Genomic DNA, 14,720 nt, shown 5'->3' with positions numbered 1-14,720 from the left:
TCGTTCTTACTTAAGTGTACGGCGACAGATTCCCGTTTTGAGCGACTATTCTAACTTGTGTACAACGGTTATACGTCACATCCCCATGGACCTCAAAAAGTGATGACGTATTATGACGTATCCGTTCACGTAAGAGTATGTGTGACTCTGCGGAACCTCTCTAATAGGGAGCTGTCAACCACGGAAGAAACCTTTGACTATCTAATTTATTTATATACACGGAACAAGTGAAAAGGCGTCAGTTTGAACTTTATGACTAACCAGGACGATTTAATATAGAAACTTTTATTTGACAGTTGTATTAACTTACCTTTCAGGTTTGTCATTAAATAATTATTTGAGCCCAGTCACATGCAATTTGAAGGTAACCGAATGAATGACGTAGGGGGTGAGCCCTCATTGTCTGAGATGGTAGAAAAGGCCATTGAGATACTTCAGAAGGAAAAAGACGGGTTCTTCCTTATGGTTGAGGGTAAGTTATTATTACAACATACAGGTTTCTGGTTTTTGTAGAGTGTTGGTTAATTGGTTTCATGAGCCCTAGCCTTGTCCAAGGCTCTACACGTTAGCACCGACCCGCTCTGAATTCACGAACTGCATAGATACTATACCGCACGGTACACATAACAGTACTTGATACCGTGGGGTCGAAGCATGGCTTTTCGATGTATCAACGAGGTTACAACGAGTCCAGTTGCAGCCTCGTTATTAAGTACTGTTATATACCGTGCAGTTTAGCATCTATGCAGTTCGTGAATTCAGAGCGGGCCGGTGCTTGCGTAAAGAGCCTTGGACAAGGTTACATGAGCCCTTTGTGTCATTGCTGCTGTTTCGCAAGAGCTTGTCGTTAGGCCCTACCTCTTACTTATGTGGCTAAGAAAATCATTGACAATCTGAAACCTCGTTTTATGGAGTAATTTGCATTGTCTCTTTGATGCCATTGTTCAGTCACAGGTTGTATGTATTTTCATTGTTGATAACTAAACCACGCAGGTTGGCATGGACGACCGAATAATAGCAAAACATCAACCGACCTACTAGATTTTTTCACCAAAGTAGACAATGCTGCAAACTTGTAATTAAAAAAAATACATCCCAATTGGTTGCAATCGACAATTCTTAAAAACTAGGGCCAACGTTTGTTATCTTTGTATTCATGTCTTTTCCTAGTTTTAAAATCTTGGTTGACAAAAACTCCGTCTTTGATGTTGCTTTATCACGGTGTGGCCATCTTGATTTTACTCCATTCAAACTCATTGTAACAAAACTGAGGCTGGACGAAATAATAGTGTGGTGCCATGTTTGCGCAATGAATGTTAGCATTCATTACTGTTATGGAAACAGGGAACATGACCGATATGGTGACAGCGTGGTTATAAACCTTTATCACGGTGTGGCCATCTTGACTTTACACTCCATTGTAACCAAACTGAGGCTGGTGCCATGTTTGCTCAATGAATGTTAGCATTCATTACTGTTATAGAAACAGGGAACATGACCAAGATGGTGACAGCATGATTTAGACCTTGATCACGGTGTGGCCATCTTGACTTTATACCTCATTGTAACCAAACTGAGGCTGGTGCCATGTTTGCGCAATGAATATTATAATTCATTACTGTTATGGAAACAGGGAACATGACCAAGATGGTGACAGCGTGAACATTCTTCACGAACAAGGCACACTACCAGATTTTTCATCAAATTTCAATATTTCAAACACAAATAGATCATACTATCTTGAATTGATACACCAAGGTGGCCGAATTGACCATGCGCATCATGACGGGTTAGCCTACCACGCCCTGCATGATACCATTGCAATGGATAAGGCTGTAGCCAAGGCGATGTTAATGACCAATGAAATGGAGACTTTATTTATTGTAACTGCCGACCATAGCCATGTACTATCTATAGGAGGAGCAGCTGATTGTGGTAGTCCTACTCGGCAGAGGAGTTAAGTTTCATCCACAATTATAACTTTAAAGGCAGTGGACACTATGACTTCTAACAAGCTTAAGCTCAATGAAAATAAAACTGAGTTCATTGTGCTTGGTACTCCCCATAACCTTAAGAAACTGCCGAAGATATCTTTGCATATGGGTGATACATCGATTGACCCTACTGATTCTGTCAGCAACTTAGGAATAAAATTTGATTCGCATATGACAATGAGCAAGCAAGTTTCTAGCCTCTGCCAATGAATAAATTTTCAAAAACGTAACTTAATGAGAATCAAACGGTACCTGGATAAGGATACTCTCCATCATGTTGTCAGAGCTTTAGTCCTCTCTCGTATTGACTATGGCAATCTCCTTTTATTTGGTGCAACGTCATATGAATTGGACAGAGTTCAAAGACTACAAAATAGTGCAGGTCGTTTAATATGTTCCACACCCTTGAGAGAACATATTATTACCCCATCACTTAGGGAACTTCATTGGCTACCAATTAGAGAACGAATCCATTTTAAGATTGCTCTTCTCGTTCTTATGCTTTAATAAAACTACACCTCATTATTACCATTTAACTGCCACATTACACTCCTCCACGATTTCTCCGGTCCACACTTGACATCACTCGCTTGAATGTTCCCCGAGCAAACAAAGTTTTAGGTCAGAAGGCTTTCAGTGTGGCTGGGCCCATGATTTGGAACAATCTCCCAACTGCCATTAGGGAATCTAATACTCTGTCTGCTTTTCGTAAAGTCCTTAAGACTCAACTTTTTTCCAAGTTAATTTCTTTCTAGTGCGCTATGATCTTGATGGAATAGCGCCTTATAAATATTAATTGTTATGTTATGTTATTGTTATTGGTAATTACTCAAAATAATTATTAGCATAAAACCTTACTTGGTAACGAGTAATGGAGAGCTGTTAATAGTGTAAAACATTGTAACGTAGTTTTCGAGAAGGAAGTAATTTTTTTACGAATTTGATTTCTAGACCTCAGACTTAGAGTTTGATGTATCGAAATCAAGCATCTAAAAGCACACAACTTCGTGTGACAATGGTGTTTTTCTCTCATTATTATCTCACAACTTCGACGTTTGATATTTTTTTGTCTTTGAGAATTACCAATAGTGCCAGTGTCTTTGAACAATTAAAAGCTTTATCTTTCAAAATATCAATTTTATGCAAAATAGTATACAATGAATTTAAAGAGAGACTGTTTCTAACTATTATTATTTATTTACTTCCCCTTTTTACAAAGGGAGATATCTCTCGATAAATCCAATTGTTTGTAGACTGCAGCTTAATTATGTTTTGAAACAAAAAGTAAACTCCGTTAAGTTACCCGAATGCAGACTGAATTCTGACCAGTAGGTAATGTTAACAAGTTGTGCAAGCTTCTCAGTTTTCTATAAGTGAATGGTGATTCATTGTCAAACCATTCATATTTAAATTCTAATTACAACAAAATGATTTTGCATAAACGTCAAGGTCTGATGAATGACGGTTTGCCATTTACAACACTCTCATATGCAAACGGCCCTGGAGGAATTGAGGAGTTAAACAGCTTCAAAAGTACTTGTTCGAGACGGAATCTGACGGATACCAACACAGGTAAAGCTCCAATTGATTACTTTGAGTATTGGTTTGTACCCCTCAGGTACACCACTCAGTAAAATTAAATCCGAGTATATGCAGACTTTTTGAAATATTTTAAATCTTAAACATATCACTTGGCAAAGTTACATGGAAGTTTTTGCAACCACGATTTTGCCAAGGGAAAGTGCCCCTTTGCCGTTTCATAGAGTTAATCATTAACTTGTGTAAACAAATATTTTACTTGTATTGTGATAAACATTGTTTTATTATTTGTTTGTGCAGAGGCTGCCGATTTTCACCATCCAGCGCTTGTCCCAATTGATTCAGAGACTCATGGTGGAGAGGACGTCACTATTTACGCCAATGGACCAATATCGCATCTTTTTCACGGGGTACATGAACAGCGCTACATTGCCCACGTGGTCAGATATGCTTCCGGGTTAAACTGCCACAATGGGGCGCCCTCTACTGGACCAAATTCCATTTTGGCTTTACTGTTATTTTCTTTCGTACGGAAGTTTATAGATTGAAAAAGAAATTCAATGAATGTATTTTGTCCAGTTTGTAGCAAAGACAGCCAAGATTATAGTGTTTGCAAACAGTAAAACAAACATCCCAAACATGACATCTGTTAACTTTTTTTACAACCGCTTAAATCAGACCGACTTTTTTTCAGTAATATCACTTTTGAATCATACAGTTAAAAAAAAAAAAAAAAAACCGCCAGGGCTAAATGAAAACTGACTGGATACATTTTAGTTTAATGTTTGATGAAAACAAATCACAAAAACAAATTACTTGGACATTTATGAACCTGCGATCTTTATATTAACGTAGCCCTGGTGTTTTCTTGCCTTGTCCATATACTTGTTCGCCGTGGTAGCCAGAGACCAGTGACCCGCTCTGTGAAAATGAGTAAAATTTCGCGCAATGCTTTAGCGTGCAATGGACGGTTACATGTGGAAGGGGTCGTTGTGGAGAGGTTTTTGTTTTGTAACAATGTTTTTTGTTCTACTTCTTTAGGACCTATATTTTCATGGTCGATATTCAGATAACTTAATTTTAGTCATGAAGCTATACAAAAAACATGATTTTGTTAAGTAAACGTACTTTTAAACGTCATTTGTGTCCCTTTTATTTCTGCATAGCGCGAAGTATCGCTGATTTGTATTCCTCGCAGTTCTGTCGTTCGGTACCCCCTACGTACATCATGGTATCATCGGAAACCTTTGACACTCGCCTTTCCGAATATTAGAGGAGATTAAAGCCATGGTTAAAACTAAGGCTGCACAATTGTTAGACCAACAGAGGGCGTTATTTATAATACTCGGATGTTATTGTGGGCTTAGTGTGTGTGTTCGACCCCCCCCCCCCCCCCAGTTTGTAAATATTATTTCAAATATGACGTCAAGGTCACATGGGGCTCCCCAGGCTGATCAACCATTTCCCTCCAATAGACCGTGTAAGGCCGTGTCCGAATGTTTCGACTTCGGCTGCGGCTGCGGCCGCTGGCAGTGCGCGCCATTTTGAAGCCGTGTCCGAATGTTTTTTTCTTTTGGCTGCGGCCGTGGCTGCGGCCGCGACGTCACAGATTTCAAGCCACAAGCGGAGGTGACTTGCTTGTGGCCGGGACGGTGTGTCGTCTGCTGCTACGTGCTAGTGCTACATTATTTACGATGGGACTAGAAACTGTGACTACATACTTCTGCTAAAGCTGCTACAGGTGAAACCTTCAAGTGTAAGTGATGTTTAGATAAAGAAAAAGACGACCTGTGATAATTATGTCACACTTTTTGTGTTGTATTGCTATTTCGGGTGTGTTTTTATCCTGCATTTAATTTAATGTTTTTGTTTATGTTTTTTGTTTTTGACAATAACTCACAACCCAAACCTACCCTAGCGTTGCTCGTTTCGTTTTGTACGAAATTATCATCTTCCTGGGATTCCTGTCATCTGTTTATTGCAATCACGAACAGACAGTCGTGACAAACGATTTTATTTTTTATTTTTGGTGGGGGAGGCTTGTGGTTAGTGGTCTTACTCTTAGAATATTTTAGTTAACTGTAGGACCATGGGACTGGGTCATGATGGGTGAGCTATGTAGGTCTATTTTTACCTCCCATGGGTGAGCTGAGATTGAAGGGCAGGTTGGGCTTTCCAGTTTCACTGGTAATATTTGCTATGGTAAAAATAAAACACAATTGTCATGGTGGTAACTGAAAATTACTTTCATACTTTAACTTCAGGAATTAAAACACCCCTCAACTAGGGAAGGATGGAAGATGAAACGTGCAGCCGTAGGCCTATATCATGGCCCTTTTATGAAGACATGACCTCTCCATGCCCGGTGTACTGTCATCTTTGGTGTTTGGAGGAGTACGAGGATGACCGGTAAGATCTTTATGGTAAGACCAGGAGGAACAGCCACCCAAAAAAAAAATAAGCATCTGTATTATATGACATGATGATGGATGGAGCAGAACAACTCCAGTAGCCGATTTCACAAAGCAGTACGATTATGCTATCTCTTACTCGTCCTAGGATGGGTTAGATGCGTCCTTACGTCTTCAGATACAGAATTTGGAAAGTTCATTCTTAAGTTCTACTGTAAGTCAGTTTTTCGACTACTCAGAAACCAGCTATGACTAGGGCACAGTTTCACACAGAGTAACAAACTAGTTGTACATGCTAATAAATTTTGTGACATTGTTTTACTAATCTCTCTATAATGATGCAAAGGAATTGTTATGAGGGCCTTGAAGTCGGTTTTGCGATGGTCGCCCAATGAATATCTTGACGCAGCGATTGTAAAAACACAGTTTATATGCCATAGTGATGATGTCTATAAACCGTGTTTTTTAGAATCATGCGTCAACATTTCCGATGTCAACATTTCCAACGACTATAAACCGGCTTTAAAGGCAGTGGACACTATTGGTTATTGCTCAAAATAATTATTAGCATAAAACCTTACTTGGTAACGAGTAATGAGGAGAGGGTGATACTGTATACGGGTGGGTCGTGTGGTGTGATTAAACGCACCACGCACAGTGTATACGGGTGGGTTTACAACGGCGTCTTTTTCGGAGTGAATGATGCGACTGCCTTGAGCAAGGCTAGTGATAGTATAAAACATTGTGAGAAACAGCTCTCTCAGTTTTTGAGAAAGATGTAACTTTTTCACGAATGTGATTTCGAGACCTTAGAACTAGATTTTGAGGTCTCAAAAACAAGCATCTGAAAGCACACAATTTTGTGTGACAAGGGTGTTTTTTCTTTCATAGTTATCTCGCAACTTCGAAGACCAATTAAGCTCAAATTTTCACAGATTTGTTATTTTATCAAATGTTGAAATACACCAATTACCAATGGTGTCCAGTGTCTTTAAGTTGGCCTTTTAGTTTGATTAATAAATACCTTGGACAGTTTCCAGGTACTGATTGGTCAAAATCTGATCACAAGGGGATGTATTAACGGATGATAGTTTCAAGTTATCAAAAAAGCGTGAGTAGAATACAGATAAATATACCACTTCCTTATATGCGTTCCATATCCAACCAGGCTGATGGGACGCAGATGCACTATATTTTTCTGTATTGCACTCTCGCGATTGTGATAACGAATTTAAGTCAATAAGGTTAGGTGAAATGTTTTTGTTTTTGGTTTTGCACACGCGTTTTCAATGTAATTTTTGAACTGACTGATCGTATGCATAGCGTGACGTATTGACACTTAAGCTGTTTATTTCGTTAAAAAGATATTTACTAATGGAAATAACAGTGCGAAGACCGTTAACAGCACCAGCCACCAACCCGGTCATTATGCGCAGTGAAGAGCGTGTCCTCGCACTGTTATCTCCTAATTGGTTAAACTATGGGCAATGCTCTATAAACTTGTATTATGTTGGCCTATAAAAGGCAGAGCTGGTGAAAATATACCTCACGTCTCAAAAGTTAAACTTATCTCCTGTGTCTTAATTAATTGTTGATTGTGTGATTATTGGTAGTCTGGGACAGGGGTGTGCTCCACAGTAATCCACATCAATTCCCACCCAATCGCCCCACCCACCCATTGGACCTACAATATTGTTTAATTAAAATAGATGTAATACTAGGTTTTGCAAGAATATTAGAACACTGATGAAAGCACTGTCAGGGGTTTCTTATTTCTGCAGGGGGGGGGGGGGGAGAAATCCACAGGCTAAGTAATTACTGAGGTAGGATTACATTTATTTTAAATTGTTTGCTGTACCCATTGTCAATAAACATTATTATCGAACTGGTCTCTTGACATCTGGTGTAGATCTGCTCTAATAATTATGCGGGAGGTCTTGGGTTAAACTCACCCGAGTAGTAAGCCTGTGAATTCTTTCCTGCAGGACTCAGAAAGCATCTAGTATAACAGTGCTTGATTATCATTACACACCAGTTGGGCATGGTTGGGTCAACCAAAATAATTTTATTTTAAAAAGGTTGTTTTATTTTGGTGTTTATAAAAGAAATGGGTTAATTGTTCACTTTTCAATGTTGAAATCCCTAAATAAAACATGACACTATACTTCAACAAATAGATTTAAACTAAAATTCTACTTGAGAGGTAGAAATAGAGAAATATTGAGCCCCCCCCCCAACTTTAAAATTCACGCCGTTCACATCACTCAGTCCAATCGTGCATGTTGTTTGTTTGCATTAGCAGACGAAACAACACATGTACGACGTATGCAAACACTCATTTCACCGCTTGAGGGCGCGCACACGAAGTCACAGCCGCGTCCGAATGTTTTTGTTGGCCGCGTCATGCCACGGCCGCTAGACGCTGCCAAAGCCGCGATCGCAGCCAGCGGCCACAGCCGAAACATTCGGACACGGCCTAAGTCTCACGATGATAAGGTCACCACTGAGCTTCCGGGCACCACAGAGCCATCAGCTGGGGGAGATTAACGTGCGTGCAATTGTAGTGTGATTTTGTTTCTGTCTGATCACTTTTTATCAATCCCCATAACATATTTATCGAATGATTACATTTACAGTTACCAATCACTAAAATCTGTAAACTTAAAGAAACTAAAAGGAAGAAGTAATGCGCCACCATCCGACTTGAAGTGCCCGAATGGTAAGCAAAGTGAATGTGTTGACTACACTAGCACACCGAAGTTAGTTTTGTTTAAATAAACATAACATTTTCATCTTATTCGAGCAAAAAAAGTCACCTAATTGTTTCTAACACACATCATTGCCCCCTTGGCTCGAAACTCCAATGGGAGTTTCGCTTGTTATCATTGAACATACATTTATTAAATTTTAAATTAAATTGTTACCTCAAACAAGGTCAGAAAAAAATAATACATTGTCAATTTTAATGTATTTTGTCAGAACAGACTAATTTGCAAGCACATCAAGCAACATAAGGCCAGTTGTGTATTGCTTTTAACACGAACGTTTTACTATACCACTCAAGTCAAGCTTTAACAATTTTTTTTTTCAACAAACTGAGGATTTTAATTTAAAGACACCTTTTCTGTGGTACGTTACACCAAACCTTAAGTTAATGGCTAAATTCTGTTGTTTTGAAGCATTTTCTAATACCTTTTAAAATTCAACAAATAATTGTAAGCATAAACACCTTACTTGGTAATGAGCAATGGAGAGATGTTAATAGTATAAAACATTGTGAGTAACGGCTCTCTCTGAAGAAAACTAGTTTTTGAGAAGAAGTACTTTCTGGAATTGTTGAGGTCTCAAATTCAAGGCATCTGAAAGCACACAACTTGTGCGACAAGGGGTGTCTTCCCATTATTCTCTCGCAACTTCGACGGACAATTGAGCTCAAATTAATGTTCACGGGTTTGTTAATTTAAGATTATGTTGAGATACACCAAGTGGAAAGACGTGACTAGTGCTTGAAAGTTTCCTAATGTGTCCTGCCTTTGCCCTTAAAGGGTAATTTTAAACTGATTTTCAATTGTATTTTTTGTTTTCTCAGAGTCTACTTCCGCACAAATGCTTTTGGGAAACAAGAATATTCAATGGAGCAAAACAAATTAAATGAACACATTGCGAACAAAATGTATTTACTATTTACAACTTTTGGATGAGATTGGAGTCATTTTGATTGTTTAACTAAGGCAGGATTCCGCCTTGGGCCCGTGTTTTTAATGGAAATCTGTCCCCGGAGATTCTTTCCCCATTATAGGCAGGTGTGTCAGGAGATTATGTTCTCCCAAAATTCCCTCCCCCTTATACGGCAAACTTGTTACAAACTACTTGTGGTAGCGCCCTCTGTTAAATCACCCTCACTCAGCCCATGTTTGTGTCTCAAACAGGGGAAAGAATCTCCGGCAGCACTGATTTCACTGAGACACCGGCAACCCATCCGGGCGCCTAGTCCTGGAGAATTGCGCGTGACCCTTGTAGTGGCATGAGATTTCTGTCCCTTGGAGATAGTTTCATCCTTTTACAGTGAGCGGTGACCATGGTCGTTTCTTAATTCTGAAAGCACCCTCTTTTGATTCCATCTGCTTTAGACCGTATTGATATCAGATACTCCGAGGAAAAATCCATAGCACTCCGGCTATTCGTTAACCGCGGCCCATACCAGTCTGGGGAAGACAGGAGGGGCCAGGTCACTTCGTTTGTTTGCAGTTTTTCGGAAGCAAACAGAAAACAACATGTTCTGTCGCCAGTCAAATAAGCCGAGTTTTGTTCCCCCGACAACGGGGGCTACAATCCCGGCCAAAATGCTTGGGCCACCCATTCCTACGTTATTTAAACCCATTCCCTGTTCATCCTTCCCACTGACAAGTTTTTAGGGTTCGTGTACTTTTTGTAGAAGGACGCAAAATCAATGTTGACTGATTTACGGTAAACTTGCACTGTTTGAAGGTAAAACGGTAAAAAGTTTCCCTTAAATTTTATTTGCTGAGGTGTTGTAGGTTTTGGCAAAAATGAGTAAAACAGTGTGAGGAAAATTAGTTCAGCTTGCAAATTGTATTTACCAATCATTTTAGTTCAATATCAACTAAATACGCAAAACACAAAAACCAAAACAATCAATTGATACGGCGTTAATGTTCATTCTTTCAATGTATTTAAAACATTCAAGTGACACCTGACTATTTCTAAAACTATGCAATATATCTTAACGTCTAGTACACTAAATGGATTATAGTTAAATTTAAAAAAACATGCTTTGTAGAAATACAAGTATCTAGTAATATACTAATGCTTTGTATTCTAGCGTTAATGCAAACATTAACACTGTGTTTTTGACGACCTTTAACGTAATAATTGTTTAATTGTGAAATGAATCAGATGTTGACAATTTGAAGATTTGATTCAAATGCAGGGGCTAGAAAGAACACACCAGCAGCAGTTATTTGGTTTAATGTCCAAGCTTTGGGTGTATCGCGTTGCTAAGTTACTCCCGTTTGAAATAAGTCAGTGTATACATTTTTGTTAAAAACGAATTACAAGTAAAGTGATGTTTTCGCGCAAAAAGGATACAAATAAGACTAAAATTTGATCACAAAACTGTTGTTTTCAGAGCGTTATTGCTAAAATACCAGTGTGTTTAAAGTCACCTGGAAGTGGTATTTTGTCAAAATAAAGCTTTTGTCACTCACTAAAATATGTGTGTTTGATGAGTAGAATACGAATGAACATTTAACTAAGGTTCTACAAATTTAGTTTCCATAATTAACAAATTTAAAAGTAGGCCCGACCCGAGAGGGCGCTGTTCGTGACGTCAATCGAGGCGCGATATTTGAAGCAGGACGGCTCAAAGTGTTTGCTGCACAGCGCTGGAAAAGACGTCGGACCGAACCACTTTGCAAACTGACCCCATTTTTAGTTATTTTGCTGCCTCCAGCAGCAATACACGTGGTCGACATTGCCGACAAAATGCAAGAAATAAACTTTTTTTCGAAACGTAAAAACTAGAACTTGCATGTAATTGCACGTACGTGTGTTCAATGTACGATCGAGGCAAAGTCTGCCTCGATTGACGTCACAAAAGGGGTAGGCGGAGTCACCCCAAACAACTTTATCTATTTTTAAACATGTAAATCGTTACAAACAATAACTCAACAAATTATGTTATTGTTCATTAACATATACTCTAATGTTTGAAGAAAAATAAATTATATTTCCAGGTGACTTTAACCCTTTAAACTCGACCCCATTTTTAATAAATTTGCATGTGCTCAGGTTATTTATTAAAATGTCTGGTTTACTTCTTGGAAACATGTTAGCATTATGCATCATATTAAAGCTTACATATAGTGCTATTTTATAAGAATATTTTTTACCCCCAACAGGCTATACCATGCAAATATAGTTCTAACAAAAATCACAGAGTGGGTCACAATATTACTGTCAACGAAACCTTTCTGTGTAAGGTAAAATACGACATTGTGTAATCAGCTAATATTCCGAATAATTAAGTCACGGTCGAAGTGAGGAAATTGTTATTTTCCAAATTCACACTAAGATGGTGTATTGGTTTCATGCCGATGTGACGGTTTAACGAATCGCTGTAAGTGTAATATATTTTCCCCTCTTTGACATGTTATCAAACGTTTTATACGAAAGTAATTCAAAACGAATACCCAATGTTTCATCTGCATTAAACAAAAGTGCTTTCTCATGTGAAAACAAAGAAACGCTCAAACCACGACGAAAATTTAAATATTTCTCCATATCGAAACGTGTTCAAAAAGCGACACAAAATAAATGTTTTCTGTTACTTTACAACGCAAGTTCTTTTTGATCACAAGTTGTCGTTAGTTTAATATCAGAAGTATTGTACATTAACGAACATATCAACCGAAGACAACTGTTACCAGTTGTTAGGTGAATTATTTGTATTTTGTTGCCTTAACAGGGTACAGCTTTTTCAACCAATTTAAAATGTTTGAAATAAAATTGCCGGCACAATCGGAGGCCACAATGAATTATAAGTCTGAGTCTGTATCAAGAAATCTGAAGTTTTGTATGTACTGTTTAATAAACTGTCAGTTTTTCTTGCGTAGTTTCATTTTGCATTTTATGGACTCATCATGGTTTCAAGGACTCATCATTGCACCCTCGGACGGAATTACAGGCTGCAGAAATTTCAAACTTTACCGAACATGTAATAAACTCAAAAAGGGGATGAACTGATATTTATAGCACTGTTTACGTGACAAAAACACGTTGAAAGTTGTTGTCACAATACACGTTTGCAAAATCAAGTGTTCAAATAAAACGTCTTTTCCATACTTATTGTCCTGCAAATAATAAAACAATTAATAATAAAGTTATTTTATTCGATTCATCTAAATCCACGTTCGATTTTCCACGATTAACTCATTATTATTATATTTGTAAAAACTATATAGTTGCATATTAGTGTATTTAAATCGTTGTCTAAAACATTTAAACGTAAATGTAATAAACTCAAAAAAGGGATGAACTGATATTTATAGCACTGTTTACGTGACAAAAACACGTTGAAAGTTTTTGTCACAATACACGTTTGCAAAATCAAGTGTTCAAATAAAACGTCTTTTCCATACTTATTGTCCTGCAAATAATAACACAATTAATAATAAAGTAATTTTATTCGATTCATCTAAACACACGTTCGATTTTCCACGATTAACTCATTATTATTCTATTTGTAAAAACTATATAGTTGCATATCAGTTTATTTAAATCGTTGTCTAAAACATTTAAACGTTTCCGTGTGTTTGTATGTGTGATTTAGATTTCGTACAGCAGGAATCCAGTGAAAGACGTGCAATGGTTAGAGTCACATAATACTTGACCGTATACAGCTAAGTGAACTTGATCTCCGTAGTGCAGGGGAATCAATGCACTGTTGCTCACATGATGAGAACCTGCATCGTTTACACCCCCTGTTACAATGGTGTTACCGTTCTTCCTCAGCTTGACAAATAGGTAAGACCCACTTGATGATTTATGGACTGAGAACATCAATACGTATACCCCAGGCACATTACACGTAAACGTGCCGTTATTCAAGTTGAAATCAGTCCCTTCCTCTGAAAACAATAACTCTTCAAAGGGCAGAGGATCATAGGAGAATGGAGGGTTGAAGGCGGTATTCCTCACTGCAGTGAAGGCGGACTGTCGCGTACTACATTCACCTGCTTCACCAGTCTGTCCAGCTGGTCCAGGTTCACCTCTCTCTCCCTTCAGACCATTCATCCCAGACAGACCTCGAAGTCCCTTTCTGCCCTGTTGACCGACTCCTTGCTCTCCCTTCATACCATGATCCCCTTTAGCGCCTGGCGCACCAACCAGTCCATCTGACCCGATGTCTCCATTTCCCCCGGGCTCACCTGCTTCGCCGGTCTGTCCAGCTGGTCCAGGTTCACCTCTCTCCCCATTCAGACCATTCATCCCAGGCAGACCTAGAGGTCCTTGTTTCCCTGGTTGACCGACTCCTTGCTCTCCCTTAAGTCCAGTATCCCCTTTAGCGCCTGGCTCACCAACTAGTCCATCTGACCCCTTGTCTCCTTTAGCCCCAGGTTGACCTACCTCACCAGGGGACCCTACAAGCCCTTGTCCATGGTTCCCATTTGACCCGGGAATTCCCGGTATACCGGCTGGGCCCTGGCAGCAGGAGTTACACGTCATCTCCGGATCAGGTGAAACTGCTGTTTTAGCCACCATGAACGGAACTTGCAAAATACAAAGAAGAAGGGGCACTGTTGGTATGGTAATCTTCATCTGTAATTTAATAGAATAAATAAAACAAACGATGAAAACATGCAGACATAGTAGCGCTGCTCTAGCGGTGACCACAAGTTTTGGGTCAGCTCCAATTTATTCACATTTTCCATGTGTTTGTGGAAGTTCTTTATCACCACTTTCTACATTAACCACGTTTTAGTCAATTTGTGTTTCGCTGGGCTGAGCATGTGTGTGTTAAATTATGTACCTGGCCGTATTGATCGTAATTGTTCTCTTGTGTTGAGCTAAATAATCGCTCCACACAACAAAGTGGCTACCGCTACACACTTGAGTACCTAGCTTACGGCAGGGTGCCGTTGGCTCGTTTGATCTTTAACATACTGAACATCGTGTTGAAATGCTCCCCAATGACACCCAAACAACTGTCAGACAACAGTAAACAACTTTAAAAGAAGAACAAGAGGAAATATGG

At 38.9% G+C, this 14,720-nt stretch overlaps 1 protein-coding gene and 1 long non-coding RNA gene across 2 annotated transcripts; one reads left to right on the top strand and one right to left on the bottom strand.

Annotated features, from left to right (window-relative positions):
* Positions 1-5,245: 5,245 nt before the first annotated feature.
* On the top strand, positions 5,246-13,336 carry LOC139951127 (uncharacterized). Its single transcript, XR_011787736.1, has 3 exons — positions 5,246-5,289; positions 5,798-5,956; positions 13,296-13,336. It is a non-coding gene; the product is annotated as an uncharacterized lncRNA (long non-coding RNA).
* A 29-nt stretch (positions 13,337-13,365) lies between these two features.
* Positions 13,366-14,284, bottom strand: LOC139950953 (uncharacterized). Its single transcript, XM_071949785.1, has 2 exons — positions 13,418-14,284; positions 13,366-13,380 (listed from the first exon to the last, which is right to left on the bottom strand). Exons 1-2 carry the CDS (start codon positions 14,282-14,284, stop codon positions 13,366-13,368), a joined length of 882 nt encoding a protein of 293 aa, XP_071805886.1.
* Positions 14,285-14,720: the final 436 nt, after the last annotated feature.

Source organism: Asterias amurensis, chromosome 18 (genome assembly GCF_032118995.1).
Source record: "Asterias amurensis chromosome 18, ASM3211899v1".
NCBI classification, from domain to species: Eukaryota; Metazoa; Echinodermata; class Asteroidea; order Forcipulatida; family Asteriidae; genus Asterias; species Asterias amurensis.
Note: the sequence above shows the minus strand (reverse complement) of the source record. Positions and strands in the feature narration are given on the sequence as shown.

Excerpts from the sequence above, each read along its gene's own strand:
- LOC139950953 (XM_071949785.1), bottom strand. The coding sequence starts at position 14,284 with ATGAAGATTACCATACCAACAGTGCCCCTTCTTCTTTGTATTTTGCAA.